Source organism: Pagrus pagrus (assembly GCF_965226575.1).
Source record: "Pagrus pagrus genome assembly, chromosome: 11".
NCBI classification, from domain to species: domain Eukaryota; kingdom Metazoa; phylum Chordata; class Actinopteri; order Spariformes; family Sparidae; genus Pagrus; species Pagrus pagrus.
In genome coordinates, this window is record NC_140195.1 from 33314553 (window position 1) to 33336886 (window position 22334).

At 43.7% G+C, this 22334-nt stretch overlaps 1 protein-coding gene across 3 annotated transcripts in view; it reads right to left on the minus strand.

Annotated features, from left to right (window-relative positions):
* Window positions 1–22334, minus strand: part of LOC311265590 (rho guanine nucleotide exchange factor 10-like protein) — a 145156-nt gene that overhangs the window by 45977 nt on the left and 76845 nt on the right. For all 3 annotated transcript variants that reach the window (XM_084367403.1, XM_084367404.1, XM_084367405.1), the window contains one exon: window positions 14527–14642. In XM_084367403.1, coding sequence (XP_084223529.1) covers window positions 14527–14642 — 116 coding nt within the window. The remainder of the gene's footprint in view (window positions 1–14526; window positions 14643–22334) is intronic.

A 22334-nucleotide genomic window follows, 5' to 3' on the forward strand; every position in this document is an offset into this window, starting at 1 on the left:
CTTTCCTTGTCTCTCTGACACACACACACACACCGCATGCTTGTTGTTTGTTATTTGTTGCTTGTGTGGCACCCTGGTCATTTTAGTAAGATATTGTATTCATTGTTAACTGGGTCGCCCCACCCTCAAATTTACTTGTGTAGACACATCTGATCCCGGCCGGGCTGAAACAGTTACTACCTTACGCCAGTAGATGGCGGTAGCAACTGATAGCGTGGTGGTTGCTGCGGGCTCCCGTTGTCGTGGTAACCATTGTATAAGTGCAGAGGAAGTCCGGCCGCAGTAGATACAATGTAGTCAGTTTACATCTGATTCCGGAGTAATATTAAGTGTGTGTTTATCTGTTTGTCTTTTCAGGTGAGTCTAGTCTACACAAGCACCCATATGCCTAGATGTTTTCTGTTATTCGCTGTTTGAATATTTTCTGTTTAATCGCGGTTGTGTTTGTTACTGTTCACTCGTTAAATGTACTTGAGTGAGAGATGGGTAGCAGCGGTTAGCGACCGTTGTTATATGTTGTTAAGTATGTTGTTAAGTATGTTGACACTGTAGCTGTAGTCTTAACTTGCTAATATAATATTGTTGTTTTGTATTGTTTGCACAGTTGTTTTATAAGGTTTATATAGTTTTAATCGTTTCGGACGTTGTTAAAGGTTAAACGTTACACGGTCGCTGCCGCTGTTGCCCCCCGTTGTCATGGTAACCATTGTATAAGTGCAGAGGAAGTCCGGCCGCAGTAGATACAATGTAGTCAGTTTACATCTGATTCCGGAGTAATATTAAGTGTGTGTTTATCTGTTTGTCTTTTCAGACATCTATTGTATATAATAAATCTCCCTTAACACCTGAAGTGGAAGTCTAAAATTCAGTGTGTTACATAATTTGGCGAGCTAGCCCAGGAGGGACTATTAGACAGCTGAGAGTCCCTTCCCACGAGACGAACCGGAAGAATAGAGATCAAGTAAAGATCAAGATGGAACAGATACAGGATGAGATCAGTGCAGTGCTGTGGACGCTTGAGAAACCAGAGCTCATCAGGGTGTGTCAGCATCTCAAGTGCAGCGAATCATCAGGAGAGGGATTCAGAGGACAGTGCCGTCGGACCCTGATTCGCCTTGCAGAGGGAACTTTGGATGAGATCGAAGAGAGTGAGGAATCTCAGGTGTTCCAACAGTTCCTGCATGAATTTCAGTCATTCCTCCAGTCATTACAAGAACATACTTCAGAAGCAACACATCGCACCACCACCACACCTAGTGAAATTGAGAGACTGAAAGAAGAATACCTACAACTCCAGCAGGCTCAGGCAGAGGCAAGGCGGGCCCTGGAGGAGAAAATAGAGGCCTTGGGGACCCGGATGAGCAGCACAGCAGTGGTGAAGGAAAGAGAAGTCAGTCAGCCTGTACCTCTCATAGCTCCAGAGGTAACGCTCAGAAAAGATTTCCGGATCTGGGGTCAAATAGGTGAGGCTGGACAGAGAGAAAAACTATCCTTCACCAGTTTGACCAACCAGATCGAGTCTGGGCTCAAGAAGGGCTATTCAGAGACTGAAATAATTGAGGCTGTGATTAAAGCTGTAAGCCCTGGCCTTCACCTTCGAGACCTGCTGGAGGTGAAACGAGACCTCACACTTTCAACTCTAAAAACCATACTGAGAGGACATTACAAGGTTGACTCATCATCAGATCTGCTTCACAGACTCATGAACATTTCACAAGAGCCCAAAGAATCAGCCCAGGAGTTTCTGTTCAGGGCAATAGAGCTCAGGGAGAAACTGCTCTGGAAGTCTGGTGAGGACGAGGGGGACCAGTTCAGCTCAGATTTAATCCAGCGCAAGTTCCTTCGCTCATTAGAGACTGGTCTGTTCAGCGAGGCAGTGAAGTTTCAGCTGAAACCCTACCTGAGTAACCCCAGAGTCAAAGACGAGGTGCTGATTGAAAGAATGAATGAGGCTGCCAGTCTTGAGCTAGAGAGACAAAATAAGCTCAGGAGAACCACTGCAGTCAGACCACCGAGAATAAATGAGATACACACAGAGCTGCAAGTCAACAACAGCCAGTTTCATCCCCATAGTGAGACAGATACAAATGATGAGGCAGTGGGCGGGGTCGCCCCCACAAAGAAAAAGCAAGGACAGAAAGGACCAGATTTAGAGACTGTGAAACTCATTGCAGACCTCAGGGTGGATGTTTTGGAGGTGAAGAAAATGTTCAACGAGGCAAGAGAAACAACAATGTCAAGGCCAAGCACAAATACCCGGCCATCACCAGCTGCGAGATGGGCTAGAGGATGTCAGCAATGCAGAGAGGCTCAAGCAGGTGACACATGCAGACACTGCTATCGTTGTGGACAGGAAGGTCACCTTCCCCGCGGCTGCAGGCAGGGCAGACCCATGCCGGGAAACGAAAGAGGGTTGCTGAGTCGGGACCCACAGGAGCCTTCTCATCCTCCAGGTCCCAAGTGAACACGGTGTCTCTGCAAAATACACCCTCACATGCACTAAACCCACCAAGTGATCACACAGACACTCCCTCTGCTATCCCACAACCACCCAGCAACAAGCCCAAAAGTAACACACCTGCTAACTATGTGCCTTCACAGCGACAAAACAAGCTCATCAGTCTCATTGGGAGAAGATGCATGGTCCCGTGTCATCTAGACAATATACCAGCTGAGGCTCTATGGGACACTGGAGCTCAGGCAAGTCTTATGAACGATAACTGGCGGAGGCAACACCTCCCACACAGCACCGTCAGGCCACTTGCTGAACTTTTGGGTGCAGAACCACTGGTAGCAGTAGCCGCAAATGGGAGTGAAATTCCATATGATGGGTGGGTAGAAGTAGAGTTTTACTTGGACTGTGACACACACAAAGGAAAGAGACTCTTAGTACCCATGTTAGTGTCCAGTGACCCCAATGTTGCAGAGAAACCGATTATTGGGTTTAATGTTATTGAAGAAATAGTGGGTAAATGGGGCAGTCAGCAGTCAAATCACATTCAGAAGATCAGCAGAATGTTCTCAGTGTCTGCAAGAACAGCTAAATCAGTGCTGAAGTTACTTCAGACCCCAGATCCAGGTCAAGGTGTGGGCACAGTGCTGACAGGAAAAAGGGGAGTACGCCTGGCTGCTGAACAGATAACCACCTCATCCATCCGTGCACATGTGGGAGCCAAGTTTGCAGGACAAAGTCTGTTGTTTGTTCCACATGAGACATCACAGCTGCCTGAGGGTCTGGTCATCCAGGAGGGACTGGTCACTGTCAGTGAGCGGAGGTCGGTGTATATTCCAGTCTCAATAGCCAACACCAACAAGCATGACCTCACCTTAAATCCTCACACCATCCTGGGGCACCTGGAAGAAATTAAAGCAGCGTACCCTTTCGCAGTGGAGTCGTCCGATGAGACACTAGTGGCAACAGCACGAAACACCTTGCAGCCATCCATCCAACTAAATGAGATAACCAGCAACACACAACACAGACACAGACCATCTCAGTGGGATCCTCCTGTTAACCTTGACCACCTCAGCAAAGAACAACAGGAGAGGGTGAAGCTGGTATTAAGAGAGGAGTGTCATGCTTTTGGTTATGATGACAAGGATGTTGGGTGCATTCCCACTTTGAACATGCACATCACATTACACGACACTACACCTGTTCGTAAGACCTACATATCAGTGCGAAAGCCCCTGCATCAAGAGGTGAAGGATTATCTCCAAGATCTTCTGAACCGCGGGTGGATTTCAGAGTCAAGGTCACCCTACTCCTCCCCCATCGTCTGTGTTCGCAAAAAGTCAGGTGAACTGAGGCTGTGCTGTGATTATAGAGGACTTAACAGGAAGTCCGTGCCAGACAGACACCCAATTCCCAGAATCCAAGATATGCTCGACTCTCTACATGGCAGCTCCTGGTTTTCAGTTCTTGATCAGGGCAAAGCATATCACCAGGGGTTCCTGGACCCCGAGAGTCGCCCCCTCACAGCTTTTATAACACCCTGGGGCTTGTATCAGTGGAACCGCATACCCTTCGGACTCAGTTCAGCCCCAGCAGAGTTTCAACGGAGTATGGAGGACTGTCTGAAGGGGCTTCGTGATGTCACCTGCCAGCCTTATTTAGATGACAATCTAGTCCACTCATCCTCATTTGACAATCATGTAGACCACATCCGAGCTGTCCTGCAGAGATACCAAAAACATGGTGTCAAACTCAGCCCACAGAAATGTGATGTCTTCAAGAGAAGAGTTCGCTTCCTCGGACGGATGATATCAGCAGAGGGATACACCATGGACCCAGCTGAAATAGCCCCTGTTCAGGCACTCAAAGGCCAGCCACCGTCAACAGTGGGGGAGTTGAGCCGAGTCCTTGGTTTCCTCTCCTACTACAGGGCCTATATCCCAGACTTCTCCAAGGTGGCAAAACCACTCTACCAGCTGCTGACCCTGCCTCCAGACAGAGCCCTGCCTCCTGGGTCCAAAAGAAAAGGAAAAGTGAGTAGTACAAGGCACAAGGGCCGCCCACCACCCAGCACACCTATCAGTTGGACTCAGAGCCACCAGGATACTTTAAATAAGCTAGCTGACTGTCTAACAGAGCCACCTATTTTAGGTTATCCTGACTTTGCAGAGTCATTCATTCTCCACTGTGATTCTCCACTGTGAACCACTGCCACGTACTACGTACTACGGTAAGCGTGTTGCGTCATTGCGTCATTTCCTGTTGTTGTGTTACTGACTGATAGCTGTGCTGCTCCGGCTCGTCCGAGCAGATTATTGTTGTATTCCTTTCTGCAGCGACCGAGATCCCGCTTGTGATCGGGCACTTGCTGGTCCACTAAGGCATTCAACAATACTCTGTGTTTATAGCTTGGTCGCCGGGCTTGCTGCTGTTTGTAGCTCTCCTAGCTCTGCTGGCTAATCTATCGTGTCCTAGCTTAGCCACTATCAGCTAGCGATGGCTTCTCTCTCTCCCTCTCGCTCTCCTCTTTTCTCCTGCTCAGTGTGCCAGATGTTTAGTTACACCTCTGCCTCCCTTAGTGATACTGGTACATGTATTAAGTGTAGTTTATTTGTAGCGTTGGAGGCGAGGCTCAGTGAGTTGGAGGCTCGGCTCCGCAGCATGGAAACTCCGACTGTAACTGCTGCAGTTAGCCACTTAGCTAGTGCGGACCGAGCAACCGTAGCTTCAGCTAGCCGTCCCTCGGCAACTCCCGAGCAGCCGGGACAGCAGGGCGGCTGGGTGACTGAACGAAGGAAGCATAATACCAAGCCAAAGCACACGTTACACCACCTGCCACTTCACGTTTCAAACAAATTTTCCCCACTCAGCGACACAGCCGCTGAGAAACCTACTCTGGTCATTGGCAGCTCCATAGTACGAAACGTGAAGTTAGCGGCACCAGCGACCATAGTGAAATGCATCCCAGGGGCCAGAGCGGGCGACATCGAATCAAATTTGAAACTGCTGGCTAAAGCTAAACGTAAATATAGTAAGATCATAATACATGTCGGCGGTAATGACTCCCGGCTACGCCAGTCGGAAGTCACTAAGATTAATGTTGAGTCGGTGTGTAACTATGCCAAAACAATGTCGGACTCCGTAGTTTTCTCTGGGCCCCTGCCAAACCTAACCAGAGATGACATGTTCAGCCGCATGTCATCATTCAACCGCTGGCTGTCGAGGTGGTGTCCAGCAAACGATGTGGGCTTTGTTGATAATTGGCGGACTTTCTGGGGAAAACCTGGTCTCATTAGGAGAGACGGCATCCATCCCACTTTGGACGGAGCGGCTCTCATCTCTAGAAATTTAACCCATTTCATTAGCCAACAACCAGCCTGACAACCCAGAGTTGAGACCAGGAGGCAGAGCTGCAGTCTTACATGCTTCTCTGAGCTTCTATTAGATCAGTTGCACACCCAAAACTTCATTGAGACTGTGTCTGCCCCCCGACCACCTAAATTAATTAAATTAATCAAATCAAAAGTCCACAGAAGAGGAGTTGTGCATGAAAATCTAATAAAAATTAACAGCAACTCTGCAATCTCAAAACAAGACAAGAGAATTAAATGCGGACTCCTAAATATCAGATCCCTGTCATCGAAAGCTGTACTAGTAAATGACTTAATTTCAGACTGTAATATTGATTTATTCTGTCTTACTGAAACTTGGCTGCATCCTGAAGAATATGTCAGCCTGAATGAATCCACTCCACCCAGTCACATTAATACTCACATTCCTCGAGGCTCCGGCCGAGGAGGTGGTGTTGCAGCTATTTATGACTTAAGTCTGTCAATCATTCCTAAACCTAAATTAAATTATAACTCATTTGAAAGCCTTGTTCTGAGTCTTTCACATCCAACGTGGAAAACTTTACAGCCAGTTCTATTTGTTGTAGTGTATCGAGCACCTGGTCCTTACTCAGAATTTTTATCTGAATTCTCTGAGTTTTTATCAAGTCTAGTCCTCAAATCAGATAAAGTAATTATTGTAGGTGATTTTAATATTAATGTGGATGTCATTAATGATAGCCTTAGTACTGCATTTATCTCATTATTAGACTCTATTGGCTTCTCTCAGTGTGTACATAAACCAACTCACTGTTTTGACCACACCCTTGACCTTGTTCTAGTTTATGGTATCGAGATTGAAAATCTAACAGTTTCTCCACAGAATCCTCTTTTATCAGACCATCACTTAATAACTTTTGAAGTTCTATTACTGGACTACACACCATTAGGCAAAAACTCCCTCACTAGATGTCTATCTGATAGTGCTGTAGCTAAATTTAAGGAAATTATACCGCTGGCACTAAATTCAATGCCATGTCTTAATATAATAGAGGACTCCTCCGCTAACCTCAGTTCCTCACAAATCGATCATCTTGTTGATAGCACTGCAGGCTCATTGCGAACAACACTGGACTCTATTGCCCCCCTGAAAAGGAAACCTATAAAACACAGGAGGTTAGCACCCTGGTATAACTCGGATACCCGCAAATTGAAGCAAACATCACGGAAATTTGAAAGGAAATGGCGTTCCACCAACTTAGAAGAATCCCGCTTAGCCTGGAAAGATAGCCTTAAAATATATAGGAAGGCCCTCCGCAATGCCAGAGCAAGCTATTACTCGTCATTAATAGAGGAAAACAAAAACAACACCAGGTTTCTTTTCAGCACTGTAGCCAGGCTGACAGAAAGTCACAGCTCTACTGAACCATGTATTCCTACAACGCTCAGTAGTAATGACTTCATGAGCTTCTTTAATGATAAAATTTTAACTATTAGAGACAAAATCCATCATCGCTTGCCCTCAACTGGCACTATTGTATCTTTAAACACAGGAACCTCAGAAACAGTTGTAAATTCTGACTTATATTCAGACTGCTTCTCTCCCATCGACCTCCACCAAATAACTTCGATGGTTTCTTCATCTAGACCAACAACTTGTCTCCTAGACCCCATCCCAACTAGGTTGCTGAAAGAAACTTTACCTTTAATTAGCACATCTCTACTAGAAATGATCAACGTGTCTCTATTAACAGGATACGTACCACAATCCTTTAAACTAGCTGTAATTAGACCGCTCCTTAAAAAGCCTAATCTTGATCCAGAAGCTTTAGCCAACTATAGACCTATATCCAACCTCCCTTTCCTCTCCAAGATCCTTGAGAAAGCAGTCGCCAACCAGCTATGTGACTTTCTTCATAAAAATAGTTTATATGAGGATTTTCAATCAGGTTTTAGAGCACATCATAGCACAGAGACGGCACTGGTGAAAGTTACAAATGACCTCCTAATCGCTTCCGACAAAGGACTTGTCTCTGTCCTGGTCTTACTAGATCTTAGTGCTGCATTTGATACCATTGATCATCACATTCTACTACAGAGACTGGAACACTTAATTGGCATTAAAGGACCCGCATTAAACTGGTTTAAGTCCTATTTATCGGATCGATTTCAGTTTGTACATGTTAATGATGAGTCATCCCTGTATACCAAGGTTAGTCATGGTGTTCCTCAAGGCTCCGTGCTTGGACCCATACTATTCACCTTATATATGCTCCCTCTAGGAAATATACTTCGGAAACACTCCATAAACTTTCATTGTTATGCAGATGATACACAGTTATACCTATCAATAAAGCCAAATGAAACTAATCAGCTTACTAAACTCCATGCATGTCTCAAGGACATTAAGACCTGGATGACCTGCAATTTTCTGCTGTTAAACTCAGATAAAACCGAAGTTATAGTACTTGGTCCTAAACACCTTAGAAATGGTCAATTTGTGAATGCTTCAGAGACTATCTATATTATGCCCCACATTTTGTTGTCTATACAGACAACAATCCCCTTACATATGTTCTTACAACAGCTAAACTTAATGCAACAGGCTACCGCTGGGTGGGTGAGCTGGCCGACTTCAACTCACAATTAGATACCGACCAGGCAAAAGGAATGCTGATGCTGATGGACTGTCCCGGCTACCCCTTGACATCAACCAGTACATGGCCCAGTGCACAGCAGAGGTAAAGCAGGATGTAATTGGAGCTGCTGTGGAAAGTATAGTGCGACAGAGAAACGACGCTTTTCCTGAGACAACTGTAGTCAGCCAGAGTGTTATCAGTTTAGTGCAAGACACTACATACCTGTCTGCAGGGAAGTGTCTTTCACCAGATGACATCAGAGTGAGTCAGGAGCAAGATCCTGTGATTGGCCCTTTCCTCCAACACAAAGCCAACAACTATCTGCCAAAAGGTCGTGCCCTGAAAACAGAACCACCTGAGGTCAGAATTCTACTAAGACAGTGGAGCAGACTGTATTTAAATGAGGATGGAGTCCTCTATAGGAGAGCTAATGGCAGAGATCAGCTCCTCCTTCCAAAAGAGCACAGGGACACTGTATTTAGAGAACTCCATAAAGAGATGGGACATTTGGGAGCAGAAAGAACTCTGGGATTAAAAGGGGACAGATTCTACTGGCCGCGAATGCAAAGTGATGTGGAGCATTTTGTGATGCATGCTTGTGAATGTTTGAAGAGGAAATGACCAAGTAAGACAACCAGAGCCCCACTGACCTCCATCAACACCACTTATCCCTTCGAGCTTGTCTCCATAGACTTTTTACATCTTGAGACCTGCAAGCATGGTTATGAATACATTCTAGTGGTGATGGACCACTTCACACGCTTCGCACAAGCTTATGCAACTAAGAACAAGTCAGCAAAAACAGTGGTGGATAAAGTCTTCAATCACTTTGCCCTGGACTTCGGTTTTCCTGCAAGGATTCATCACGACATGGGCCGAGAATTCGAAAATCAACTGTTTTCCCAGCTGCAAAAAATCTGTGGCATGCGTGGCTCCCATATTACCCCATATCACCCACAGGGAAATGGTCAGGTGGAGCGTTTTAATAGGACCCTCCTGTCCATGTTGAGGACACTGACAGATGATGAAAAAGCAGACTGGAAAAACTCTCTGTCAAAGGTAGTACATGCCTACAATTGCACTCGGAGTGAGGCCACTGGGTTCTCTCCTTATTATCTGCTGTTTGGCCGTTCTCCCCGACTTCCTGTAGACATCTTGTTCAACCTACCATCTCAAGAACAACAACTAAGCTACACAGAGTATGTAGAAAAATGGCAGTCACAAATGAAAGAAGCTTATGAAATTGCATCAACAGCGGCTAAGAAAGAAGCTTCAAGAGGAAAACAATACTACGACCAAAAGATCTATGGAGCTCAATTACAGCCTGGCAACAGAGTCTTGCTCCGCAATCTCAGAGAAAGAGGTGGGCCTGGCAAGCTCCGTTCACACTGGGAGGATGCCGTGTATGTGGTGGTGAGTCAAAAGAGCCCTGACATGCCTGTGTATGAGATCAGACCAGAGGGAGGGGGCCAAAGCCGCACAGTTCACAGAAATCTGTTGCTCCCATGTGACAGCTTACCTGTAGACAAGCCCGAGAGAAAGGGACAAGACAAAAGAAAGAAAAGTCCGAGACAAAATATGGGAGAACATCAACAACAGTTGCAACAACATGACACAGACATGGAAAGTGAGGATGAAGGTGAACTTGTGTGGAGGTTGTCACGGCAACACGACCATGCTCGCAGAGTTAATGTCCCGATCCCTGACGCTGAGGCCTGTGAACAACAGATGGGAGAACTTCAGGACAGAGAGAGTGAACCAGATCTACAGGATGTGGAGGAGGACGAACCTGAGCTACATCTCATACAGGATCATCACAACCAGCAGGAACAACAAAGTGAGCACATATCTGATGAAGCAGAACCACAACATCAAGGGAACACAGACTCTGATCAAGAACAAGAGTCATCACCTCTGGTATTCCCCACTTACCCTCAGAGAGAGCGGCGGCGACCAAGGATGCTGATGTATGATGCACTGGGACAACCGACCGTCAGAGAAGCTGGTATGGACTGTTTAGAGGTGGACCAAACAGCACCTTGCTTCCAGAGACTGTGGCGTCCCTGGGAGCTCATGGACACAAACAATGTGTTTGGGACTGTGATAAACTGAGACAGTTTAAAGAGACTGACACTGGAAAAAAGAACACTTGAAGTAAAACATTGGCAAAACAATGGACTGAATTTAATCCATTTTGGTAAAGGTCTTAACAGTGCAGTCTGTAGTGTCACAAATTGATATTGATATAGTGAAAAATACATGTTTGGGTGTCTTGATATGTAAACAGTAGAAGAGTGGTAACAGACTAAAGTGAAGTGTTGGCCGAAAAGTGAGTCTGGTTACAGTAGGCTATAATTCATCACAGTGAGGTGAACCTGTTTATTAATCTTGAAGGGGCAAATAATGGTTACTCTCCATGATTTGGTACTATGTGTCAATTGAGTGGTGCTAATCTTTATGGATTTACATGTGTTTAATCTCAAAGCACTTGTATTTGACAGTGAAATGCCAACAGTGTGTAACCATAATTATTATTCAAGAAAAGACACTTGTCGTATAATATTGTGAGTTAAAAAAAAAAAAGTGTGTGTAACAACATTTTTTTTAAAATTTATTTAAGTAGGGGAGGGCGTGGCACCCTGGTCATTTTAGTAAGATATTGTATTCATTGTTAACTGGGTCACCCCACCCTCAAATTTACTTGTGTAGACACATCTGATCCCGGCCGGGCTGAAACAGTTACTACCTTACGCCAGTAGATGGCAGTAGCAACTGATAGCGTGGTGGTTGCTGCGGGCTCCCGTTGTCGTGGTAACCATTGTATAAGTGCAGAGGAAGTCCGGCCGCAGTAGATACAATGTAGTCAGTTTACATCCGATTCCGGAGTAATATTAAGTGTGTGTTTATCTGTTTGTCTTTTCAGGTGAGTCTAGTCTACACAAGCACCCATATGCCTAGATGTTTTCTGTTATTGGCTGTTTGAATATTTTCTGTTTAATCGCGGTTGTGTTTGTTACTGTTCACTCGTTAAATGTACTTGAGTGAGAGATGGGTAGCGGCGGTTAGCGACCGTTGTTATATGTTGTTAAGTATGTTGTTAGTATGTTGACACTGTAGCTGTAGTCTTAACTTGCTAATATAATATTGTTGTTCTGTATTGTTTGCACAGTTGTTTTATAAGGTTTATATAGTTTTAATCGTTTCGGACGTTGTTAAACGTTAAACGTTACACGGTCGCTGCCGCTGTTGCCCCCCATTGTCATGGTAACCATTGTATAAGTGCAGAGGAAGTCCGGCCGCAGTAGATACAATGTAGTCAGTTTACATCCGATTCCGGAGTAATATTAAGTGTGTGTTTATCTGTTTGTCTTTTCAGACATCTATTGTATATAATAAATCTCCCTTAACACCTGAAGTGGAAGTCTAAAATTCAGTGTGTTACACTTGGGTTTGTCTTAGTGTTTTAGTTTCATAGTTTAGCTGCTGTAGTTGAATGATGGATTTTTGTTGATTGAAGTATTATTGATTTGATCAATTTGCTAACATTAATAAAATGAATAATATAACATAACATTAATAATAAATGATATTGTACAGAGCAGTTTTCTGTGATTATTTCATGCATATGTTTTGTGGTAATTAGGGCCTGAGCAGGAAACCTGCGAAGGCCCTATTTTATCTGTAAGGATTATTATTCTTCACCCTCAATGACGAGCGCATATTTGGCGGCCTGAACATACCCCAAAACTCACCAAACTTGGAACATACGTCACATGTGGTGAAAAATTTCATAATTTGACATGATTGCGGGTGGATGTGGCCAGGGGACTCCATGGTGCCACCTAACGTCGTTTTTCCCCGCGACAGTTTTCTCGGATCATCATGAAATTCGCAGGACTCGTGGGTCTCAAGGATTTAGGCTGGAATTATTTTTGTCGGAATTTTTGCCGCAATAGGAAGTCAGCTATCTTGAATGGCGTGCGGCAATTTTAATTTTTCCGATGCATTTTTTGGGACTTTAGGATGTTCGCAGACTCACCAAATTTGGCCTGTAGCTCCTTACCCATGAATACGTTAATTCGATACCACAAGTGCCCTCATGCGCAGCACGACAGCTCAGTAGCGCCCCCTAACGCCCCCTTTACGGCTTTTCCCATTCAGTTTATTTTTTTCTATGCCTCGTACTTTATTTAACTTGTCCTACAGATTTAACGCCACAGACTTCACAGTCACTAAGTATCATCCTCAGACCTTGATGATGACACCTTATGAAAAGCTTTCGCCTCCAATATACCTGGTGGGCGTGGTGGTGCAGTCAATTTCAAGACATCCTTATGGCTTTTCCCATTCTGACGTACAGACAAACACCTACGGACACCAAATTTTACACACGCATCACGAGTCACACCCATTGATATCTGAAATGGGTCTGGGCGTTTTAAGTTAAAAAATGGCTCCATAGCACCCCCTGGAATATTTCAAACTTGAAGCCCCACCTTCTACATGCACATACATTAACGAAATTCGTAAAGGTGATGTATCATGACCATACGCACAAAAAACCCTCTTGGACCCATACCCTCAGTCTAACGGGAAGTTTGCCATTTTGGCTCAAAGTTGAGATTTCGCTGCCATTTTCACCCATTTCTATGGCTCGTACTTTATTTAACTTGTCCTACAGATTTAACACCACAGACTTCATAGTCACTATGTCTCATCCTCATACCTTGATGATGAAAGGTTGTCAAAAGCTTCCGCCTACGTTATTCCTGGTGGGCGTAGCAGTGCGGTCAATTTCGATCCTTCATCACTGCTTGCAGTTTTAATTCTAAATATTTTACAAATATTAACAGTTAAAGTGAACCCTTATTTTGAGACTGTTTTTGGTCTGGTTACTGGTGCCCTGTTTTAACGATTTGATTATTAATTTTTATTCATTTAATTTTAACAATTACTATAAATAATAATTTAATTTCTAATAACCACATCTGCCCTACCATCAATTCCAACAGACACATGTGTAAATCTTCCTAGAGCAGGCGGTCCTCACAAACTGAGTAACCATGCAAGAAGGAGACTAGTGAGGGAGGCCACAAGAAGAGAGAAGATTTATTTTCCATCAAGACAATGACCTGCAGCATTCAGTGAAAGCTACACAGAAATGTTTAAAGACAACAAGGCGAATGTTCTGGAGCAGCCGAGTCAAAGCCCAGACCTCAATCCAATACAGAATTTCTGGCTGGACTTGAAAAGGGCTGTTCACGCCCAATCCCTGTGCAACCTGACAGGTTCACTTTGACATTTTATTTTATAAATGTTTTGTCAAAAAAGCCAAATTACATTGACGCTTCATCTCTGCATGCTGAGGAGCACAAGGATGAAGTGGGTGCTTGTCCCGTGAGAGAAAAAAACGCTGATGCCTCCGAGATTAAACACTCAATGAATCTGTCAGTGTATGAACAACGGTGACTAAACCAACCTATTGCATAAACCTACTAGTTTATATTTAAGCTGTCTTGAGCTGTCTCTAGCTGTCAAAATAGCTTACAGCACAAAAAGATCTCAAGGAGATTGATTTTTATTTATTAAAAAGTGTAGCCTTAAACTTTGGGCTGTAATGTTTAAGTGAAATTAATAAAGTCAAATTTATTCAAACAGAATAAATATTTGGTCAACACAAATCACACAGGAATCACGTAGGCTAATGATAAGAATATAAACAGCAAGAACAACCTTGCATCTCTCGGGGTAAGCGTAGCATACTCAGCAGGATGGTGTATTCGCAAATGCTTGTGCAAATTGGTAGTGTTAGAGTCCTGTGCTGGTACCAAACCTTTGCAGGGTGATTTTGTTTTCTTTTTTGTAAAGTAGCTCCTCCATAATTGCATTTGTTGAAAATGTGTGCAGTGCAGTGCTGGTGAGGAGAATTCCCCACTCACTGCATGTGCATGCGCACACCTGCGTGGATATAAAGGCAATTGCTGACTAATGGGCTGACAGTGGCCAGTTGGAAAATTTTAACATATCACCCAACCCTAATACAAAAAGCAATCTTAGCATTTTGGGGACCAGTTTCAACACAAAGAACAATAAGAGCTGCTACCTGGTAGGTTCCGTTGAGCGTGCCCACCAGCAGTGATACCTCCTTCACCACAGCTAGGTCATGCTGCAGCTCCTCCAGCTCCTGGTACAGTCTGGGAGGACCCAGGAACATTTTACCTGAAACACAGGGAGTTGCACTTCTATATCAACACATTGAAACCCAGATTTAGTATTCGTTAACCTTTTGATTGCTCCTTAAATATTCTTTTAGGTTTTGTAAAAAAAAAAACCTCTCCCATCAAATCAAAGTTTGCACCAATCAGACAAAATATGCAGTACAATGATCATGTTAAGCACAGATTACTTAGTGTGTTTAGTTTCTGTAAGGGAGGGGAGTGGCCTGATTCACACCATATCAGCAGACTTCCCAGCATGCACTGTTTGAGAGTTAAAACTCTCCTGAGAACTTTCTCTTTTATAGTTTGAAGAAAAAATGTATGATGGAAACTTGCTGTGCGTCTTTAATATATTTGAATAGAAGTCCTGGTTGTTTGTTTTTACAATAATGAAGACATTGCTAACCATGATAAAGATTAGTATCGAATTCCCTCTTAACCCAATCACACTATTAGAAATTGGTGGAGATCTGAGTTTTTCTACCAATGTTGGAATAAAGTAGTTCCACTTGATTCAGTTTCAGCTCATGTGTATACAACAAGTGGAAGGACTGTGGTGAGTCAGCAATAGAATTCTATAGAAATTAAGTTATGTAAACCAGAGACTGGGGGACTTCCAGTTTCCGCTTAATGGAGTAGGGAGTAGAAGAGCTCCGACAGATAAACCCTTACTAAAATAAGTTTGAACCTCCAAAAACCGGAAAAACGGAGCACAACCTAAATTTTAACGGCTTAGCAACTAAACTCTTGATATGAGGAAGAGCTCATGGAGCGGGGAACAAAAAGGGACGCAATTGAAAATTCCATTCACTCGAGGCAGCCCAAAAATGGCCGACAGTGCAGCGGTGAACGCACAGGAGAAAACAAGTCACCACACCCGAGACCACACTTGCCCTGCAGATGCTTAGAGAGAAACTACAGACATCCAGAGAAGCGGTGCTGGTCCAGATAAAAGCTGAGATCGCAACATCGTTTAAAGAAATTAAGACAGACATTGTTTTTCTCCGCAAAGAGACAAAAGCCGATATGTGGGCCATATGGGACGAGCTAGCCTGTGAGTTACCACGACTCTGCTTGGCTCAGAGTAACCACGCTGGAAAAGTCACAACAATTAATTACTAAAGAATGTGAGAAATTGCTAAACAAATGTCAGGATCTAGAAAACAGAAGCAGGAGACAAAATCTACGACTGGTCGGCATTAAAGAGGGAGCGGATTTTCTTCCCCGCGGTGCTCGGAGCCGAGAACATCAGCTCCCCGGTGGTGATAGACCGGGCACATTGTACACTAGCCTTGAAACCGACCAACCAAGAGAGACCCCGGGCCATTCTTGTCTGCCTCCATTATTATATGGACAGACAGAGGATACTGGATCCGGGCAATGCTAAACGGACGACTTACATACGGAGGAGAGCAGGTGTACATCTTTCCAGACATGAGCACTGCTTTCAACCCAGTGAAAAGGAACCTCTGAGAGGCCAACGTCACGTTCAAATTGTTCTACCCAGCCAGGCTCACTATCACTGTGGACGGGATTAGACACACCTTTGACTCCCCGAAAGCTGCTGAAGATTTATACAACCAGAAGATCGCCAAAGTGGACGGATCCCCATGAACACAAGTAACAGTAATGATCGAGGATTGATATGCTTTTCTGTAAAACTTCTGGGATCAATAACTTTTGTGGGATGACTCAGAACGAAGTAATTGTTTTTATATGTGGGTCTGCTCTCTGCTTAGGTTTTGGATATGTACACTGGATGTGTACACACACAATCTATAATAGGATCTAGCGCAGTTGACAGTACTATAGATACGAAGTACACAGTTTATAAGTCATCGTGATCATTGGGAGATAAATGAGTCATCTCACTGTCAGATCCATTTATGTGTGTACAGTTAGTGCTGGGCGGTATGACCAAAAATGTATAACGGTATTTTTCAAAATTCTAACGGTTTCACGGTATATGACAGTATTTTTTTTTTCATGCATAATCAGGTGTTCACAGCATTTTCTACTGGTTGAGAGAGGAATTACTGCAGTAGATTGACTTAGGATGGTCTATTTTACTGTCATGACGAGTAAATATTGTAGAATAATTCCACACTAGTAGTAATACAGGTTTGCATGGCCCCAGAAAATGTTTTTTACAAAAAAGAGCCACTCATGATTCTAATGAAGTGAGGAATCAGAATGCAAAGACAATTGCAGTCAAAATACAGAACTTTTACTGTGCAAATTTCACAAACATCTTTTATAAAACCAAAAAGTAGTGCAACTTGTAATAATTATACTTTTGCTTCAAGTTCAAGCCCAGGTACATTACACAGTATTCAAGTAAATCTAAAAATTAAAGCTGCAAGCAGCGATGAACGGGGCCTCGCCCCACATACGTTGGGCTGTGGTGCCGTTGAAGTGCGCGCAACCAGATGTGTGCTTGCCCGTTGTCTGTGGAAAGGTTCCTACCTAACTGGAACCCGTGTCAGTGACATATTCAGTGACTTCCTGTGTCCAGTGGGTGGCGCTATAGATATGACAGAGTATTGATGCAGAGATGTATTCAGGGCAAGCCCCTCCACATGTGTAAGCAATTTCATGCAGATGGGAAATTGTATGTTGAAGTTATAAGGACTTCCTGCTTTGTGGTGAAGGATCGACTTTGAAGGAAAATGGCGGACTGCCTGTTGGACTGAGGGTATGTGTCCAGGAGGGTTTTTTGTGCGTCTGGTCATGATACATATGCGTACCGACTTTCGTTAATAGGTGTGCATGTAGGAGGCAGGGCTTCAAGTTTGAAATATTCCAGGGGGCGCTATGGAGCCATTTGTTCACTTAACACAGTATTAATGCATAGACCTATTCAGGGAAGACCCCTCAACATGTGTGACCAATTTGGTGTAGAAATTGTAGGTTGAAGTTATAAGGACTTCCTGCGCAATGGCGAAGGATTGAAATTGACCGCACCACCACACCCACCATTTACAACGCAGGCTGTTGAAGGTCTGAGGATGCTACTAAGTGAATGCGAAGTCTGTGGTGTTAAATCTGTAGGATGAGTTAGTTAAAGTACGAGGCATAGAAAATGAGTCCGTATAGAATGGAAAACCCATAAGGGGGCGTTAGGGGGCGCTTCTGAGCTGTTGTTCCGCGCCTGAGGGCAGTTATGGTATCGAATTAATGTACTCATGAGTTAGAAGCTACATAGCAAATTTGGTGAGTCTGCGACCATCCTAAAGTCCTGAAAACAGCGTTGGAAAAATGAAAATCGTCATGCGCCATTCAAGATGACCGACTTCCTGTTACGGCAAAAATAATTCCTGGCTAAATCCTTGAGACCCATCAGTCCTGCGAATTTCATGACGATCCGAGAAGGTTTTTGGTCACATGACTCGACGTTAGGTGGTGCTTGAACACACTGTCACGCCCACCAGGTATAACGTAGGCAAAAGCTTTTGACAAGGTGTCATCATCAAGTTCTGAAGATGATGCTTAGTGACTGTGAAGTCTGTGGCATTAAATCTGTGGGACAAGTTAAAAAAAATATGAGGCATAGAAATGGGTACCTACACAATGGGAAAAGCCATAAGGGGGGTCTCGAAATGGAACGCATTGCCACGCCCACCAGGTATAACGTAGGCAAAAGCTTTTGACATGGTTTCATCATCAAGTTCTGGAGATGATACTTAGTGACTGTGAAGTCTGTGGCGTTAATCTGTAGGACAAGTTAAATAAAGTACAAGGCATAGAAATGGGTATGTACAAAATGGGAAAAGCCATAAGTGGGGTCTCGAAATTGAACACACTGCCACGCCCACCAGGTATAACGTAGGCGAAAGCTTTTGACAAGGTCTCATCATCAAGTTCTGAAGATGATACTTAGTGACTGTGAAGTCTGTGGCGTTAAATCTGTAGGACAAGTTAAATAAAGTACGAGGCATAGAAATGGGTACGTACAAAATGGGAAAAGCCATAAGGGGGGCGTTAGGTGGCGCTACTGAGCTGTCGTGCCAAGCATGAGGGCAGTTATGGTATTGAATTAACGTACTCATGGGTTAGAAGCTATAGGCCAAATTTGGTAAGTCTGCGAACATTCTAAAGTCCCGAAAACAGCTTCCGAAAAATGAAAATCACTGCACGCCATTCAGAATGGCTGACTTCCTGTTACAGCAAAAATTCCGAGAAAAATAATTCCTGGCTAAATCCTTGAGACGCATGAGTCCTGTAAATTTCATGACAATCCGAGCAGGGACAATCGCAGGGACAATCGACGTTAGGTGGAGCTATGGAGTCCCCTGGCCACACCCACCCCCAATCCTTTTGAATTCCAATAGCAGCACTGAAATGTGACGTATGTTCCGAGTTTGGTGAGTTTTGGGGTATGTTCAGGCCGCCAAATATGCAGTCAAATGGGAGGTTAAAGAAAAAGAAAAAGAATCATTACAGATACAATTGGTCCTCGCACGCAATTCGTGCTCGGGCCCTAATTAAAGCTGCAAGCAGCGATGAACGGGCCCTCGCATTCCACAAGCGTCGGTACGTGCTACTGTCGGTATTAAAAAATGTACGCTGAAGTCTGAACAACTCCCTGTAATATACATAAAGTACAAATAATGAGAGGACTACACTGTGTGACCCTACAGACTCTTAAACAGAGGTTTGTATCCATTAGCCAGCCAGCACTGCCCTCTGTTGGAGAAAGCCTGAATTTACAATCAAAAGTGAATGCAGTCAAGCGGTTCTTTCGTCATTCAGCAATAAAAGCCCCACCTATTGGCCGATTTGCACCAAAGTTTGCACAAACTGTCATTGGGCCATGGAACAAAATTAGCAAAGGTTTTGTGGTAATGGGACTGTACTTTGGCAAGATATGCAAGACTGTCTGTTTGAAGCAAAATGTACACAAAGTTGTTATTTAATAACTTGAGTATTCTTTGGAATATCAAAAATCTTTTCACAACTTTTTGTCAGGAGGGTCCAAAGATGCTGTGTGCAAAGTTTCGTGCAAATGAGTGAAATTGCCTGGGAGGAGTTCGAAAAAGTAGGTTTGCAACATTTTGCAAATTTGCGAAAAAAAACGGTAGGCGAAAATGGGCGTGGCCGATATAAGAAGATTCAGCAGGATTCACTGAACATGTGGATATGAGGTGCTCCACTGGATCTAATTTCGTCCGAACAACGCCAAATGACACCAAAGTTATCTGGGTGGGTAAAGCATCGTATTTTATGCTAGAAATAAGGTCCAGGTTGTAAAAATCGGTAGTTCCCCTTTAATTACATAATTACATAATCGCCATCAGTAAACGGGACCCTGTCTGACTCTTTCACTCGCGGGGAGGGAGGCTGTTTATGAGGGAAAGTTAACTGAAGTCTCAGTCGGGAGGGCAGACCATCGTGGTGATTTTTTTCACCACGACAAACAGTTGGTGGGTTAAAGTTTTTTGCCGGGGACAGACGCTTTTTTTCGGGCAGAAATAGTCAGTCGGACAGACACTTCTCCACGAATAACTGCGGTATTTTTTTCCTCATATAAGTTGCCAAAGACACTACCAGTTACTATGTTACTTTTGTTTGGTCATGTAACATTGCTTTGTGGGACATTTATCTATATTTTGTTGAGTGAAGGACCTGTACAGTTATCAGACAGTGAACACCATTAGACCGACACACCCTCACTCCGTGCGCCTACATCCGATCTATCCAATACTGGAGTACAGGAGCAGCATCAGAGGCGCAGCGAAATTTCACCCCTCGCCGCATCTGAGACTTTCACACAAAGGAGGATGCGGAGAATTGGCGCAGGATCCCCGCATACAAACGGCAGTGTGAATGAGGCTAATGTCTATCCTATCCATCTTCACCGTAACGTAACACCAGAGCACTACTCACCTCACCATGCCTTGTAGTCGCACCATGCGTGTTTAGAAGCGCAACATTGAAAAGGGTCCGGTCTGAAACAGTGTCGCGCGGCGCAGCGTTCCGAACGTTGTGTAATCAAATACACCGGTATGGCGGTACATTTAAAATTCATATCATAACGAAAATATACACCGGTATTCGGTGTGAACCGGTATACCACCCAGCACTATGTACAGTATTTTCTATTTTTTATTTGTATTTATTATTGTAAATACTTGCTGCTGTCAATATCCTGTGCGCTGTCAATATCCTGTGCTACACTGAGCCAAATGCAACGACATTTCGTTCTTATCTGCACTGTGAGGTGTACTTCTGAATGACAATAAAGAAAAGTCTAAGTCTAAGTCTAAGTCTTATGTTGCTATTGCTAATTGCTCCTGTTTTATGTTAAATACAGCAAGAAACTAGAATTTGGAGGTTCAAAAATGAAATAGATCTAGAAGGAGCTTAGAGACCAAGTCTATTCTTTTTTTTTTTTTTACTTTTCTCCCTCTCCTCTGAGGTGTGTTAAATGGCAAGTTGCCTTTGCCTTTGGATAAGCTCTTTTTTTCCCCCCACCACTTGTTTGGGGAGTGCTGGGGGTGGGGTGGGTAGATGTAAAGTTTGACAGGTTAGATAATAAAAATTGTTAGAAGTTACTACATGTACATGTCTTTTGTGATTAATTTTTCTCAAATCCTTCTCCAGGATTGATTACTTCTTCATGGACTCGAAACTACTTACAGCAGTAAAATATATCGATTATGAAGCCATTGTTTTATCGGATCACGCCCCACTAAGACTGCAACTAAATTTCCCCTGTAGGCATTCATCCAAAATGTGGCGTATGGATAATGGTTTACTAGCCTGTGAAACCCATACAGAATGTATCAGATCTCAATTAGTTTTATACATGCAAATCAATGAGACCCCAGATGTTTCTAAAAGTACATTATGGGAGGCTCTGAAGGCATACGTCCAAGGACAAATTATCTCCTACTCGGCTCAGTTGGCCAGAACACAAAATGAGAGGAGAATAAATAAAATAACAAGACAAATTGTAGAATTGGATAAACTGAACTGCTTGCTGAGAGAGTTCAATCTCCTCTCCACATCCAAGACAACTAAATTAATAAACCGTTCCAGGCATAAATACTATGAACATGGTGAGAAAATAGGATGGCAGCTGGCTTATCAGATAAGAGTATCTGAGGCATCTAGACATATAACTGAAATTTGCACAGGTTCTGGAAATACAACAAAGGACCAATCAGAAATAAATCAAGAATTCAAACAATTTTATACCAAACTATATACAACAGAAGCGACAGGTACTTCTAGAACTATGCAGGAGTTTTTTGATAGTTCAAATATTCCCTCCATCTGTCGAGAGGATCAGTGTATGCCGGAGGAGCCTATAACTTTGGAGGAAGTTACCTTAGCAATACGAAGCTTACAGAGTTCGAAAGCACCAGGGGCCTCATGTATTAATGTTGCGTACGCACAAAAACGTGGCGTACGTCATTTTCCACGCCAACGTTCAGATGTATCAAAAGTGAAATGACCGTGGAAATGTGCGGTGCCCCACGCCAGCTTCATGGCTGGCGTACGCACGTTTCTACAGCTATTGTTCCTTTGGCGACACTTTGAGGTGATGCTGGGAAACTGTTAATTATGTGAAAACAATTTGTCCTCAGAGTAATGTGCACATCAGAGACACGGACAATTAACATCCACGTGTTTGCAATCATATGGATCATAACTCATAAATCATAAAAGCATGCGCAAAGTGATGAAA